The 14,637-nt window shown below is 47.4% G+C and overlaps 1 protein-coding gene across 3 annotated transcripts in view; it reads left to right on the plus strand.

The window, feature by feature from the left end:
* Window positions 1–14,637, plus strand: part of tmem255a (transmembrane protein 255A) — a 158,988-nt gene that overhangs the window by 131,355 nt on the left and 12,996 nt on the right. For all 3 annotated transcript variants that reach the window (XM_072505825.1, XM_072505826.1, XM_072505827.1), the window contains one exon: window positions 7,030–7,189. In XM_072505825.1, coding sequence (XP_072361926.1) covers window positions 7,030–7,189 — 160 coding nt within the window. The remainder of the gene's footprint in view (window positions 1–7,029; window positions 7,190–14,637) is intronic.

Genomic DNA, 14,637 nt, shown 5'->3' on the forward strand with positions numbered 1-14,637 from the left:
TGTGGGTTGAATCAGAAGATGTGGGCAAGGTTCTTAATGAGTATTTTGTCTGTCTTCACTCAGGGGAGGATTGGTGCAGACATTCTAGTTGAAGAGGAGAAGTGTGAAATATTAGATACAGTAAGCATAGTGTGAGAGGAAATACTGGAGGGATTGGCATCCTTGAAGGTGGATCAGTCATCAGGGCCAGATGGATTGTGTCCCAGGATGTTAAAGGAAGCCAGGGAGGAATTAGTGAATGCTCTGAGGATCATTTTCCAATCGTCACTAAATACAGGATGGGTTCCTGAAGTTTGGAGGTCTGTGAACTTGTGCCATTATTTAAAAAGAGTGTGCACCCAGTCACTCTGACTCCAATGGTGAGAAAATTATTGGAAACAATTCTGATAGGCAGGATCAACTGTAGCTTAGAAAGGCACGGATTAATCAGGAATCAGGGGAAGTTAGTGAACTGTATTCTCCGTTTCTCGGGGGGGGGGGGGGGAATAAGCAGGCCTCTTGGGTCTATGTGGTGACAATGTGGGTGGGATTTTCCAGCCCTTCCCACCGACGAGGGCTTCCAGTCTTGCCAAAAGCGACACACTCATGGCGGATTCCCCGACAGCGAGACAGGCAAGCCACACAAAGCGCTGTAGACCAGAAGATCCTGCCAGCGGATAGCAGCGAGCTGCCTCTGCTGCGGAAAGCAGGCTGCGGGGGGTAGGGACAGAACCTCCTGAAAATCTACCACCAAGAAGCTTGTGGGTGGCCCAGGGGGGCTCTTGTTGTCGTTCATCCCCGCCCCAACTCACCACCACCAATATCAGCTGTTCTTCAAAATCTCTCTCTCTTCCTCTGAGGGATCCACTCAGTCCCTCTCGTACTCTCGGAGTATTTGATGGGCAAATCTGCATTGCCAAATGTACAGTCGTACAAGCTGATAGGATGTGGGCAGCACGGTAGCCTTGTGGATAGCACAATTGCTTCACAGCTCCAGGGTCCCAGGTTCGATTCCGGCTTGGGTCACTGTCTGTGCAGAGTCTGCACATCCTCCCCGTGTGTGCGTGGGTTTCCTCCGGGTGCTCCGGTTTCCTCCCACAGTCCAAAGATGTGCAGGTTAGGTGGATTGGCCATGATAAATTGCCCTTAGTGTCCAAAATTGCCCTTAGTGTTGGGTGGGGTTACCGGGTTATGGGGATAGGGTGGCGGTGTTGACCTTGGGTAGGGTGCTCTTTCCAAGAGCCGGTGCAGACTCGATGGGCCGAATGGCCTCCTTCTGCACTGTAAATTCTATGATAATCCTTTGTAGTTTCGGCAATTAAATTATCTTGGTTTATGATAGGATTCCTTGAATAGATTACTGCCTGGCAAATCATTTCAATGCTTCCATTGTTCTCCTTTATCACAACAGAAAATTAAGTAAAACACAATACAGGGCGACTCTGACAGGGACAGAAGGTGATAAAGGGACTTTGTTCTGCCTTTCTAAACATTGAGATGAACAATTATCAGCACAAATAAGTACTTCTAGGATAGTGGTCCTGTGAAAATATCATAGCTTGGAAAGTAGCTGGTTATAGATAGATAATGTATGTTATCTGTTGAAAAACGTGCTGGAGGTTTCTTCAATATTTGTGTTGCCATTGGAAAAATTGCAGAGGCCTCTCTTGAGGAATTTGGTCCAGGATTTGCTGCAATGGCGCATCTCAGAGTGAATTTTAACCTCACTGCTCACATCACGTTACTCTTTTTCTGCGAATTGCTGAGTTTGTTATGGATTGACAACAGCGGGCGCTATCATTATTTCTTCCACAATTTCAGGCCCGTTAAGTAGAAGTGAGTAAAATGCATTATTGGGTGAGTTGCATGTAGTCAGTTGAAGAACAAGCTTCCCTCATTTTTTGTATTAATGGAGCATTGGGTATGCAGTGAACTTCACACTTGCTTAAGCAAGGACTGCATTTTCAAACCCACCTCCCTCTCGCCTATTAACAGAGACGTGTCTGCTCGCTATAAACCACTGGAATATATTTCTTGCTATTCTATGGTTAGGATATATAAAACAATGATTCTAAATTTTCTTTCTGCCTGGACATGAATGAATTGTTGCCAAGGTTAAATACAGAAAAAGGTGCATCTGTCTGAAGGCCAATTAAGGAGAAATTGCATTTCTCCCCAGAAGCAATATAAATAAATGTTATGGTGAGTATATCACTTAACGCCAAATAGTTTAGCTATGTAATCATACATGCAGCATGGAGGCACAGTGGTTAGCACTGCTGCCTCACAGCGCACAAGACCTGGGTTCAATCCCGGCCTCTGTGTGGAGTTTGTACGTTCTCCCCGTGTCTGCGTGGGTTTCCTCCAGATGCTCCAATTTCCTCCCACAGTTCCAGGATGTGCAAGTTAGGTGGATTAGCCATGATAACTTGCCCCATAGTGTCTGTAGGTCTGCAGGTTAGGTTATGGAGATAAGGTGGGGTGGATGGGGGAGTGGACATGGGTAAATTGTTCATCGAAAGGGACGGTGCATGATGGCTAGTCAGCAGGGGGTGGGGAGGGAGTGTGGAAGCACCCCGTCCAGACTGATTATGTAGAACGTGAGAAGACTGAATGGGCCGGTCAAGAGGGCTCGCGTGTTCGCGCATCTAAGGGAGCTGAAGGCAGACGTGGCTATGCTGCAGGAGACACATCTTAAGGTCACAGATCAGACGAGATTGAGGAAGGGTTGGGTTAGCCAGGTGTTCCACTCAGGGCTGGACTCCAAGACCAGCGGGGTAGCCATTTTGATTAGTAAGGGAGTGGCATTCGAGGCAGGGAGAATCGTGTCAGATCAGGGGGGTAGGTACATAATGGTGAGTGGAAGGTTGGAGGGTGTACGAGTGGTGCCCGTGAACATATATGCTCCGAATTGGGACGAGGTGGAGTTTATGAGGCGGGTGTTAGGTAAGATCCCGGACTTAGAGTCGCATAGTCTGATCATGGAGGGGGACTTCAACACGGTCATTTATCCGGAATTGGATCGGTCAATATCTGGGTCAGGGAGGAGGCCGGCTGTGGCAAAGGAATTGAAGGGCTTTGTGGCACAGATGGGGGGTATAGACCCATGGAGGTTTATACGGCCGAGGGCGAAGGAGTTTTCTTTTTTTTCTCACGTCCATAAGGTTTACTTGCGTATTGACTTTTTTGTTCTGAGCAAGGCGCTAATACCGAGGGTGGTGGGGACGGAATACTCGGCAATTGTAGTCTCGGATCATGCCCCGCATTGGGTGGATTTGCGGGTTGGCGAGGAGCGAGGGCAACGTCCGTTATGGAAAATGGATCTGGGGTTGCTCGCGGACGAAGCGGTCTGCGGGCGGGTGAATAAGTCCATCCAGAACTATCTGGAAACAAATGACACGGGAGAGGTATCTGCTGGGACAGTGTGGGACGCTCTGAAGGCGGTTGTTAGAGGGGAGCTATATTCGATTCGGTCCCACAGGGAAAAGGGGGAACGGGCGGAGAGGGAGAGATTAGCGGAGGAGATATTCCGGGTGGACAGAAGATACGCGGAAGCCCCAGATGCGGGGCTCCTGAGGGAGCGGCGGAAGCTGCAGGCGAAGTTTGAGTTGTTGACCACAGGGAAAGCAGTGGAACAGTTGAGGAAGATAAAGGGGGCGGTTTATGAGTACGGGGAAAAGGCGAGTAGGATGTTGGCGCAACAGCTTAGGAAGAGAGAGGCGGCCAGGGAGATTGCCAGAGTGAAGAATAGGGACGGGAACATGGTCTTGGACCCAGGGGGAGTGAACAAAGTGTTTAAAGAATTTTACAGTAAATTATATGAGTCGGAACCCCCGGCTGGAGTGGAGGGGATGAGGCAATTTTTGGATCGGTTGGAGTATCCGAGGGTGGAGGAGGACCTGGTGGAGGGGCTGGGAGCCCCAATTGAGATAGAGGAAGTTATCAAGGGGCTGGAGGGCATGCAGTCGGGCAAAGCTCCAGGGCCAGATGGCAACCAGTTGAATTTTATAAGAAGCTCTCAGGGATATTGAGCCCACTGCTGGTGAGGACATTTAACGAGGCTAGAGAGAAGGGAATCCTCCCCCCGACAATGTCGCAGGCCTTGATTTCACTTATTCTTAAACGGGAGAAGGACCCTGAGCAGTGTGGGTCATATAGGCCGATCTCGCTTTAGAATGTAGGTGCCAAATAAGATACTGGCCACAAGTATAGAAGACTGTGTTCCGGGGGGTGATAGGGGAAGACCAGAAGGGATTCGTTAAGGGCAGGCAGCTCAAGGCCAACGTGCGGAGGCTTCTAAATGTTATTACGATGCCCTCAGAGAGAGGAGAGGCGGAGGTGGTGGTAGCGATGGACGCGGAGAAGGCCTTTGATCGGGTGGAGTGGGAGTACCTGTGGGAGGCGGGTTTGGGTTTTGGAGAGGGCTTTGGATTTGGGTTTGGAGAGGGCTTTACTGGCTGGGTGTGATTGCTCTACCAGGCGCCTGTAGCGAGCGTACGTATGAACGGGCTGGGGTCGGGGTATTTCAAATTACATCGAGGGACAAGGCAAGGGTGCCTCCTCTCCCCGTTATTGTTTGCTCTAGCTATAGAGCCACTGGCCATGGCGCTAAGAGCTTCGAGGAACTGGCAGGGGCTGGTTCCGGGGGGGGGGGGGGGGGGCGGTGTGGAACATTGGGTCTCGCTCTATGCAGACGATTTGCTTTTGTACATTTCAAACCCACTGGAGGGGATGGGAGATGTCACGGGGAACTTGGGAGAATTTGGCAAACACAGGTTTGCACTGGGCAGGCTGGACGGCGGGTTCCAGAGCTGGCAGAGGGCAGGAATTAGAAGAATGGGGGATCTATTTATAGATTGGAGCTTTCCCAGCTTGAAGGCGCTGGAGGATAAATTTAAACTGCCGCCAGGGAATGGTTTTAGATATTTGCAAGTGCGAGACTTCCTGAGAAAACAGGTGCCGGCCTTTCCACTGCTGTCGCCACGGGGGATACAGGATAGAGTAGTGTCCGGTACCTGGGTGGGGGAGGGGAAAGTGTTGGATATCTACCAGGAGCTGTTGGAGGTGGAGGAAACCCCGGTGGAGGAGCTTAAGGGCAAGTGGGAGGACGAGCTAGGTGGAGAGTTAGAGGCAGGTCTATGGGCGGACGCCCTAAGCAGGGTCAATTTCTCCTCTTCATGTGCCAGGCTGAGCTTAATACAATTTAAGGTGGTCCACCGGGCAAATATGACAGCGGCGAGGGTGAGCAAGTTTTTTTGGGTAGAAGATGGATGTGTGAGGTGCGCGGGAACCCCAGCAAACCATGTCCACATGTTCTGGGAATGCCCGAAGCTCAGTGGGTTTTGGCAGGGGTTTGTGAAGGCAATGTCCACGGTGCTAGGAACTCGGGTGGTGCCGAGTCCAGAGGTAGCGATCTTTGGAGTGTCAGAAGAGCCCGGAGTTCAGGGAGTGAAAGAGGCCGATGTCCTGGCCTTTGCCTCCCTGGTAGCCCGGCGACGGATCCTTTTAATGTGGAGGGACTCAAAGCCCCCGAGTGTAGAGACCTGGGTTAGTGACATAGCTGGGTTTCTCAGGCTTGAGAAAATAATGTTTGCCTTAAGAGGGTCAATGTTGGGGTTCTCTCGGAGGTGGCAGCCGTTTGTCGATTTTCTCGGGGAAAATTAAAATGTCAGCAGAAGCAGTATTCCAAAGTTGGGGGGGGGGGGTGGGGGGGGATAGGTGTTGGATGGTTGTGGTGTGTGACGATTGGGTCGGGTGGGGAAATGCTTATTTTACCATGTCATTGTCATTGTTATTGTTTTTGTTATTGTTATAAAAATTTGCAAATACTATAATAAAAAAATGTTTTTTTAATGAAAGGGTTGGTGCAGTCTTGATGGGCTGAATGGCCTCCTTCTGCACTGTAGGGATTCTGTGCATTAATATTTTACAGTGTTTTAGCTATTTGGCAATAATGTCATTCTTGCATTGTATTTTGTCAAAAGTGGAATTCGCCCTTTTACAAAATGTTCCTTACCAGCACATTTTCCCAAACTTTTTTTTTCGCAATACAAATGTCAATCTGTATCTCCAAATGCTGGAACAAGTTTGGTTAATCAAAACAATAAATTGAATCCAGTGTCTTCAACAACTTTCCAACACATTAGAAAACATTTGCTTTGACAAAGAGCCATCTGGACTCGAAACGTTCGCTCTTTTCTCTCCCTACAGATGCTGCCAGACCTGCTGAGATTTTCCAGCATTTTCTCTTTGGTTTCAGAAAGCATTTATATTTACAGTTAAGGGAGGTATTGACCAGAATTCTCCGGTCGTTGGGGTTCTCTGTTCCTGACGGAAACACACTCCGCGGGTTTCTGGGCGGCATGGAGTGGCTTCAACGGGAAATCCCATTGACAAGCGGTGGGAGGAGAGAATCCCGCTGCCAGCGAACTGCGCACCGCCGAGAAGCACACACGGCTGGGGGAGCGGAGAATCCAGCTCATAGTTTCAGTTTGGTTATAATACCTTGGGACGGCTGGAATGTGTCTCTGCTGAAGGGAATCAATCCTTTTATACCCAGATTTGTAACTAGTGACAGATTAATCCTATTGCTGTTATCTTTGCATTTTGTAAATGTGATCTTCTCACTATACTGTATTTATGAAGGATGAATTGAATAAGAGGGAGTTAGAAATATGTTTGTTTATTAGACAAGTTTGTGTTTTACAATGGTTGGGGAAGTGTTGTAGATCCATACCGGAAGAAACTAGTGGGGGAAAATGGATGTCCCACTTGCTGCTGTTGGATACTGACAGTCTGACCATAAGCTCTGGGAAGCTTGGCTTCCATGCCTGGAAATCCAGACCTGAACTGCCTGGATGTCATTGAATAAAATGACTGGTCAAGTTGGCACGTCCTGCTTCAATGCAGAATTGGATATTAGAGATGGAAGAATTTACCCTCCCTGTTTTTGTTTTGGAGGGGGGCGGTGGGAGTGGAAGATATTTGGTGGTGAATGGCAAAAGCAACATTCTTCAGACTTTCTCATCTATTCTTACTGTTTTAATGCAGCCGGGACGCTTTGGGTGGTTATTACGAGTATAACGATGTCGGAAGTTGCCAGGAGGTTGTCCACCTGTACCACCTGCTCTGGTCATCAACAATCCTTAACATCGTGGGTTTATTTCTAGGAATCATCACAGCGGCAGTCCTTGGATCTTTTAAAGACATGGTATGGAACTTTTGCTATGCAAGCTATTTTGGAAAAATGTCACGTTACCTGCGGTCTCATTTTGTTTGTGTTAGGTAGGAGTAAATAAAAACTTGCCCTTCTCCTTTTTGGAGGCGAGATGGGGGAGGATTTCCCCAAGGGGAGTCGGTGGCATTGTGGTATTGTCACTGGACTAGTAAACCAGAGACCCAGCGTAATGCTCTGGGAACCCAGGTTCAAATCCCACCTCTGCTGATGGAGAAATTTGAATGCAATAAAAATCTGGATTTAGAAGACCATGAAACCATTGTCGATTGTCATAAAAACCCATCTGGTTCACTGATGTCCTTTAGGGAAGGAAATCTGCCGTCCTTACCTGGTCTGGCCGACATGTGACTCCAGACCCACAGCAATGTGGTTGACTTTTAACTGTCCCTCGAGGGCAATTAGGGATGGGCAATAAATGCTGCGCTAGACGGCGACGCCCACATCCCGTGAACGACTAAACAAAAATCCATAATCTCAGCTGACACGCCCAGTGCAGTACTAAGGGAGGCTGCATTGTCAGAGGTGCTGTCTTTCACATGAGACGATAAACTAAGCTTTCTCCCTCAAGGGGATGCAAAAGATCATCTGCTGTGAAGAGGAGCAGGGGATTTCCCCCCAGTGTCCCGGCCAATATTCATCCCTTACACAATACCGGCTATCGAATCATGATCTCATTGTTGTTTGTGGGACATGTTGTGCACAAATTGACCACTGAATTTGCTTCATTATAACACTTAAGAAGTACTTCATTGTCTGCAAGGCGCTTAGGAACTACTTGATGAAAGGCACCAAATAAATGCAATCTTTCAATCATATTGCATTCACTGCGCAAGACGGCAACAATCCCAGATGTGTTCTAACACTCCCTTGTAACTTGATCGGGGAAAAGTTTTGTAAAAACCCTTGAAATGAATGGCCACACTTTCTCTGTTTCCCCATGAGGACACACCTCTGCAGTCATCCCGTCTGAGACCCTCACACGCTTTGCAATTCAGCATTTTATTGTACTCACGTAATCCCCTGGAATTTCACCATTTGTGATTAAGAGCGTGTGAGTAATGTAAAGGAATTCATTGTTGGATTAAGAAGTAGGCATACAAATTATTTATTGCTTTTGTTTGAAGCGTGAGAAGGAAACTTTGACTATTACTGCACTGTTCATCGGCAATGGTCAGGAAAAGATCAGCTTTTGCGCAATAAAAGATCCAAATATTGCACGGATATTTTTCTTATAAATTGGGGTGAAAATAAAAAGGTGATAACCTATATTCTCCCTCTTTAAAGTAAAGTGAAATTGGAGTTCTGATTCTTTTGCTGACCTTGATAGTGTCAGATGTATAGAATTGGGGAGGCCACAGGAAACTGGAATTGAAGTGATTTGAAATCTGAATTGAGTCTCGGCCTTTGCTGTGCATGCCTTTATGCAAACATACATTTCAATTACGAATAGTCAGTTCAGCCCCTCAAGCCTGCCCTGCCATTTGATAAGATTGTGGTTGGTCTGATTTGTGGCCTCAACTCTGCTTTCTTGTCTACCTCCAATAACCTTTGATTCCCTAGTCAATCAAGAATCTGTAACTCAGCCTTAAGCATATTCAGCGACCCTGCCTCCACTGGTCACTGCACAAGAGAATTCCACTGACTAGAGATAAAGTGGGAGAAGAAAGGTTTTCTTCTCATCTTAAATGGGCCATCTCTCATTTTTGAACTGTGTCCCCTAGTTCTAAATTCCCCCAGCAGGGGTAATATCCTTTCTGCATCCTCCCTGTCAGGTCCAGTCAGGATCTTATGTTTCAATACGATCACCTCTCAATCGTCTAAACTCCAATGGATACAGGCCCAGCCTGTCCAGCCATTCCTCGGAAGACAATCCTGTCATCCCAGGAATCAATGAAGTGAACCTTCTCTGAACTGCTTTAAATGCAATTATATCTTTTAAGTAAGGATACCAAAACTGTACACAGTATTCCAGATGTGGTCACACGAACACCCTGTATAACTGTGGCAAAACTTTCCCCTTGCAATGAACAACAATATTCAATTTGCCTCCCAAATCACTTGCTGTACATGCATATTAACTCCTAGGTCCCTCTGTTCCAGAGTTCTGCAATCTCCATTTAAATAATGTACCGCTCTTCTATTCTTCCTGCCAAAGTGAACAAGTTCATGTTTTACCATATTTTACACCATCTGCCAATTTTCTTCCCACTCCCTTAACCTACCTGTACCCCTTTGCAGACTTCTCATGTCTTCCTCACAACTTACTCTCCTACCTATCTTTGTGTCATCAACAAATTTAGCAACCATAAGCTTCAGCTCAGTTGGCTGGACAGCTGGTCTGTGATACAGAGCAAGGCCAACAGCGCGGGTTCAATTCCTGTACCGGCTGAGGTTATTCATGAAGGCCTTCTCAACCTTGTCTTCCCCCCCCCCCCCCCCCCCCTGAGGTGGGTGATACTCGGGTTAAATCACCACCAGTCAGCTCACCCCCTCAAAAGGGAAAGCAGTATATGGTCGTCTGGGACTATGGTGACTTTACTTACTAATAATAGATTCAAACAATTTCCCTATGATAGACGTTAAGCTAACTGGCCTGTAGTTTCCAGCTTTCTGTCTCCCTCCTTTCCTGAGTAGAAGAGTTATATTCACTATCTTCCACTCTGATAGGACCGTTCCAGAATCTAGGGACTTTCGGAAAATTACAATCAATGCACTACCAATTCAGCAGCCACTTTTAAGACCCTGGGACTTAGAGAGACTATAGGAACTGGTTCATAGAAATTTAAGCAAGTTTGCCTGCCAAAGCATCCCATATAAGCAGGGTCCATCTGCATGCACATTCTGAGCCAGATGGCTGTCATATTGGTGTAGACAGCGAAAGAGGCTTCGAGGCCTGAAATGGGTTTTATGTCATTTGTATATGGGGGGGAGGCAGTGGTGTAGCACTATTGTCACTGGACTAGTAATCCAGAGGACCCGGGTTCGAATCCCACCAGAGCAGATGGTGGAATTTTAATTCAATAAAAATCTGGAATTAAAAGTCTAATGGTGACTATGAACCCATTGTTGTAAAAACCCATCTGGTCCACTAATGTCATCCTTACCTGGTCTGGCCCGCATGTGACTCCAGACCCACAGCAATGTGGTTGACTCTTAAATGCCCTCGGGGTGGGCAATAAATGCTGGCACAGCCAGTGATGCCCACATCCCATGAATGAATAAAGAGAAGAAGAAAATAATGGGGACTGAAACATTAAGGGATTGGGTAAACATCGTGTGAGTTCATTTATTTAGACTAGGCACATGAGAACAGATATCCATGGATAGAAAGCTTGAAGACATCAGCAGTGGTGCTGTGCTATGTTCTGCTCACAGACTAAAGTGAAACTGAGACTGGATTGGATGACTCGCTTCTAGTGATAGCATGTTGCTATCCCTTACAACAGCTCGAACCAATTTACAGGGCTAGGATCCATTAGGAAGGCTGGGAAATGTTGATTGTTATTGAATTAAGAATCTCTATTTATGGTACATGATTAAGACCACAATAAAACCCCTTAAAGTGAGCACATGAACAAGGATGGCCTTGCAGACCAGGAATAACTTGATTTACTCCAGATTCTGTGCTGATCTGGTTGATGGGCGGGGGGCTTTACAACTCTATCCCTGGGGTATGCAGAGAACATTCACTTTGGATTTCTGCTCCCAATCACTGTCCACAAGAAGGTGTTCAGGAGTACTTGGTAATGCAAACAACACTGATTAACTGACTGTATGAAACAAAGCCCACTCACGGATTTGGGTTTGTATTTTCCACACAAAGCGTAGTAGAAATCTGGAATACAGTCCTCCCAAAAGACCAGCGATACTCGCAGATATTGGAGCTTTCATGCCTGAGATAGGTGCATAGATCTTCTGTTAGGTAAAGGTATAGAACAAAGTGGATCATTAGAGTTGAGTGACAGATTTTGCCATGATGTAATTGAATGACAGGGTGGGCCTGAGGGACTGAACATCCTGTTTATGTGCCTATGCTGAATGGCCACTGTAATGAGATAGCAAATAGCAGTTCGCATCTGTGGAATGGTGCCCAGCACGTGTTTGTTCCTTGAAGAAAGGAAACGTTCAAATTTTTAAAAGGTGCTCAGGCAAGACACTGTGACAATTTCATAACATCTAAGTATTGTCATAGAGTTTTACAACATAGAAAGAGATCCTTCGACCCATCGCGTCTGCATCAATCTGTGATATGGTACGAATAAAGTAATGGCATGATGGGAAAACTGGTCAATGGGAAGACTGGTCAAAATATTTGATACAATGTAAGAAATGCTGCCCTAACCATTTCAGACCCCTGTAAGACTAATAAGGCCGACTCTGCATAACTTGAAGTATGATCAGAGAAGGTCAAGCCATTCCAAAATACCGGACCTCGGCAACTCCTGATAAGACTAACTCATCATAACCCAGTGCCGTAGGAATAAGACAAGATAAGGTCAGGAAGAAATAAGTCTCCTCCGACCTCTCAATGTTCCCTCCAAGGACAAGATAATGGTATGAGTGATGCGGCAAAGAGCCCAATAAGGTCAGCAGGCATTGCTTCCGTTTCTACTTCCGATCGAATTCCTGACTAAGCTGTAGTCACGCAATCTTGATAATGATAATGTATAAATACTGAACTGATTTTCTGTAAAAGCACGGACTTGAGAAGGAATCAGCAGTTTAACTAACTGCTCTCTGACCTCAAGTTTCAGCCATTACTGCATGCAGTCTCTTCGTAAATAAAGCCTTGTTATTTTGTCTCAACGAGCATTGTTGAATCCTTCTACTACAGAAGCGGGAAAATATTGACTACAACAAATCAAACACCTATCTATTCTAATCCCATTTTCCAGCATTGGATCTGTAGCCTTGTGTGCTTTGGCATTTCAAGTGCTCACCTAAATGCTTCCTATATGTTGCGAGGGTTCCCTCCTCTACCACCCTTTCAGGCAGCGAGTTCCAGATTTCCACACCCTCTGGGTGTAAAAGCTTTTCCCCAAATCCCCTTTAAATCTCCTGCCCCTTATGGTAACTCTACTCCGCCTGATTACTGACCCCTCAACTAAGGAGAACAGTTTCTTACTATCTACCCCATCTATGTTCCTCATAGTCTCAACCAGGTCCCCCCTTCTCTGCTCTAAGGAAAACAAGCCCAGCCTAACCAGCCTCTCTTCATAGATGCCCCAGCCCAGGCAACATCCTGGTGAACCTCTTCTTCACCCAGACTAGTGCAAATTGTAAATGTCAAAGAGGCAGCTGACTGAGCTGTGAGGTGCTTGTAATTACTAGCTGCCTCTTTACAGCAGTGTTCTTCAAACTTTTTTCCCCGGGGACCCATTTTTACCAACCGGCCAACCTTCGTGATCCACGCCGACCGACTTGTGCGACCCACCATTTTCTCTTGCCTTGTTTGCTGCTAACAAAAATGGAGGAAATGGTTTTGGGTCTCTTTGGCCCTCGTACACGCTCCTCCAATGGAACCTGTTGGATTAAGGTGAAGCCTTCCGGGGTCGGGAAGTATGGGGTGGGATTCTCCGCTCACCGGCGGGGTGGGCCGTACCAGTGCTGAGGAGTGGCGTGAACCACTCCGTCGCCAGGCGCCCCAAAAGTGCGGAATCCTCCGCACCTTCGGTGGCTAGGCCGGCGCTGGAGGGGTTGGCGCCACGCCAACCGGTGCCGAAGGGCTGGCATGAGCTGGCGCATGCACGGGTGCGTCAGCGTGTCCTGGCGAATGCGCCGAACTGCTGGCGTGATCCCAGCGCATGCGCAGGGGGTTTCCTCTCCGCGATGGCCATCGCAGAGGTTCACAGCGGCCGGCGCAGAGGGAAAGAGTGCCCCACGGCAGAGGCCCGCCCGCGGATCGGTGGCCCCTGATCGCGGGCCAGGCCACCTGGGGGCCAGATCCTCCCGCCCCCCCTCCCCCCAACCCGGGGACTCCGCAGGCCGCCCGCAGAGCCAGGTCCCGCCGGTAAGGACCTTGCATAATTTACGCCGGCGGGACTGGCCGAAAACGGGCGGCCGCTCGGCCCATCAAAGGGTGGTTAATCGCCGGGGGGGGGGGGGGGGGGCGCTGCCAGCGGCCGCCAACCGATGCGGCGCAACTCGTGCCGCCGCCAAAACCCCTGCGCCTGAGAATTCGGCTGCTGGCGGCGGGGCGGGATTCACGCCGCCCCCGCCGATTCTCCGACTCGGCGGGGGGTCGGAGAATCCCGCCCATGGAGACTTCATCTGTCCAAAGTTCTGAATTTGTTTCCTGTAAAATTTTATCAAATAAACCCCCCCCCCCCGAACTTGTAAAAAAAAAAGTAAAATTAATAAAATAAATGAAAAAAATAAAAATCAAATGAATCAAATAAATGAATAAAACCCTCCGAACTTGTAAAACAAAAAGCTGCAACCGTTTAAAAAAAAGAGGCCACAATGCGCATGCGTGCCCGATCATGCGCGCGATGATCCGCCACGCATGTGCTGTGCGGCCGCATTTTCTTTACATGTTCGCGGACATTTTGAAGGCCACTTTCAGCCGGTGTTATTAACAGCCGCCTGCTGCAGCTGTTGCACACAGGTTTGCGCGATCTGGAGAGCCACAACGGACTACTCCATGACCCTCCCGACACCCGCCCGTGACCCACCCACAGGTCGCGCCCCCGAGTTTGACAATGCCTGCTTTACAGAACTTTAACTATCACCAAATCTCTTGACTATTCTGGCTTCAAAGCACAAAAAAACAGGTAATAAATGGACAATTATGATTACTTTCTTACCTCTGCAAGGATTAGCCTGACAGCAGTGATTAGCACTCCCACTAGGTGTAATTAGGAATTAAGTTGAGTGAACGGTTTAAAATTAATTTGGCACTGAAAAGAATGCATCGTCTGATGTGGTTTCTTTGATTTTTCTCTCCCCTGTTTCCTCTTAAAAGAAATGGTCCTGTAAACCTACATTATGCTTAAAATCAGTTCTGCTGATGGAGTAAGACTGGTTTGGGGCCATGTGCTCCATTTTGAAAAAATAATGAATTCTGACCTTATTAAAGAATCTATTTCAAAAAATTGGATTGGATTGGATTTGTTTATAGTCAGGTGTACCGAGGTACAGTAAAAAGTATTTTTCTGTGAGCAGCTCAACAGATCATTAAGTACATGGGAAGAAAAGGGAATAAAAGAAAATACATAATAGGGCAACACAAGATATATAATGTAACTAATTAAGCACTGGCATCAGATGAAGCATACAGGGTGTAGTGTTAATGAAATCAGTCCATAAGAGGGTCATTTAGGAGTCTGGTGACAGTGGGGAAGAAGCTGTTTTGGAGTCTGTGCGTGTTCTCAGACTTTTGTATCTCCTGGCCGATGGAAGAAGTTGGAAGAGTGAGTAAG

The sequence above is a fragment of the Scyliorhinus torazame genome, chromosome 5, assembly GCF_047496885.1.
Source record: "Scyliorhinus torazame isolate Kashiwa2021f chromosome 5, sScyTor2.1, whole genome shotgun sequence".
Taxonomy (NCBI): domain Eukaryota; kingdom Metazoa; phylum Chordata; class Chondrichthyes; order Carcharhiniformes; family Scyliorhinidae; genus Scyliorhinus; species Scyliorhinus torazame.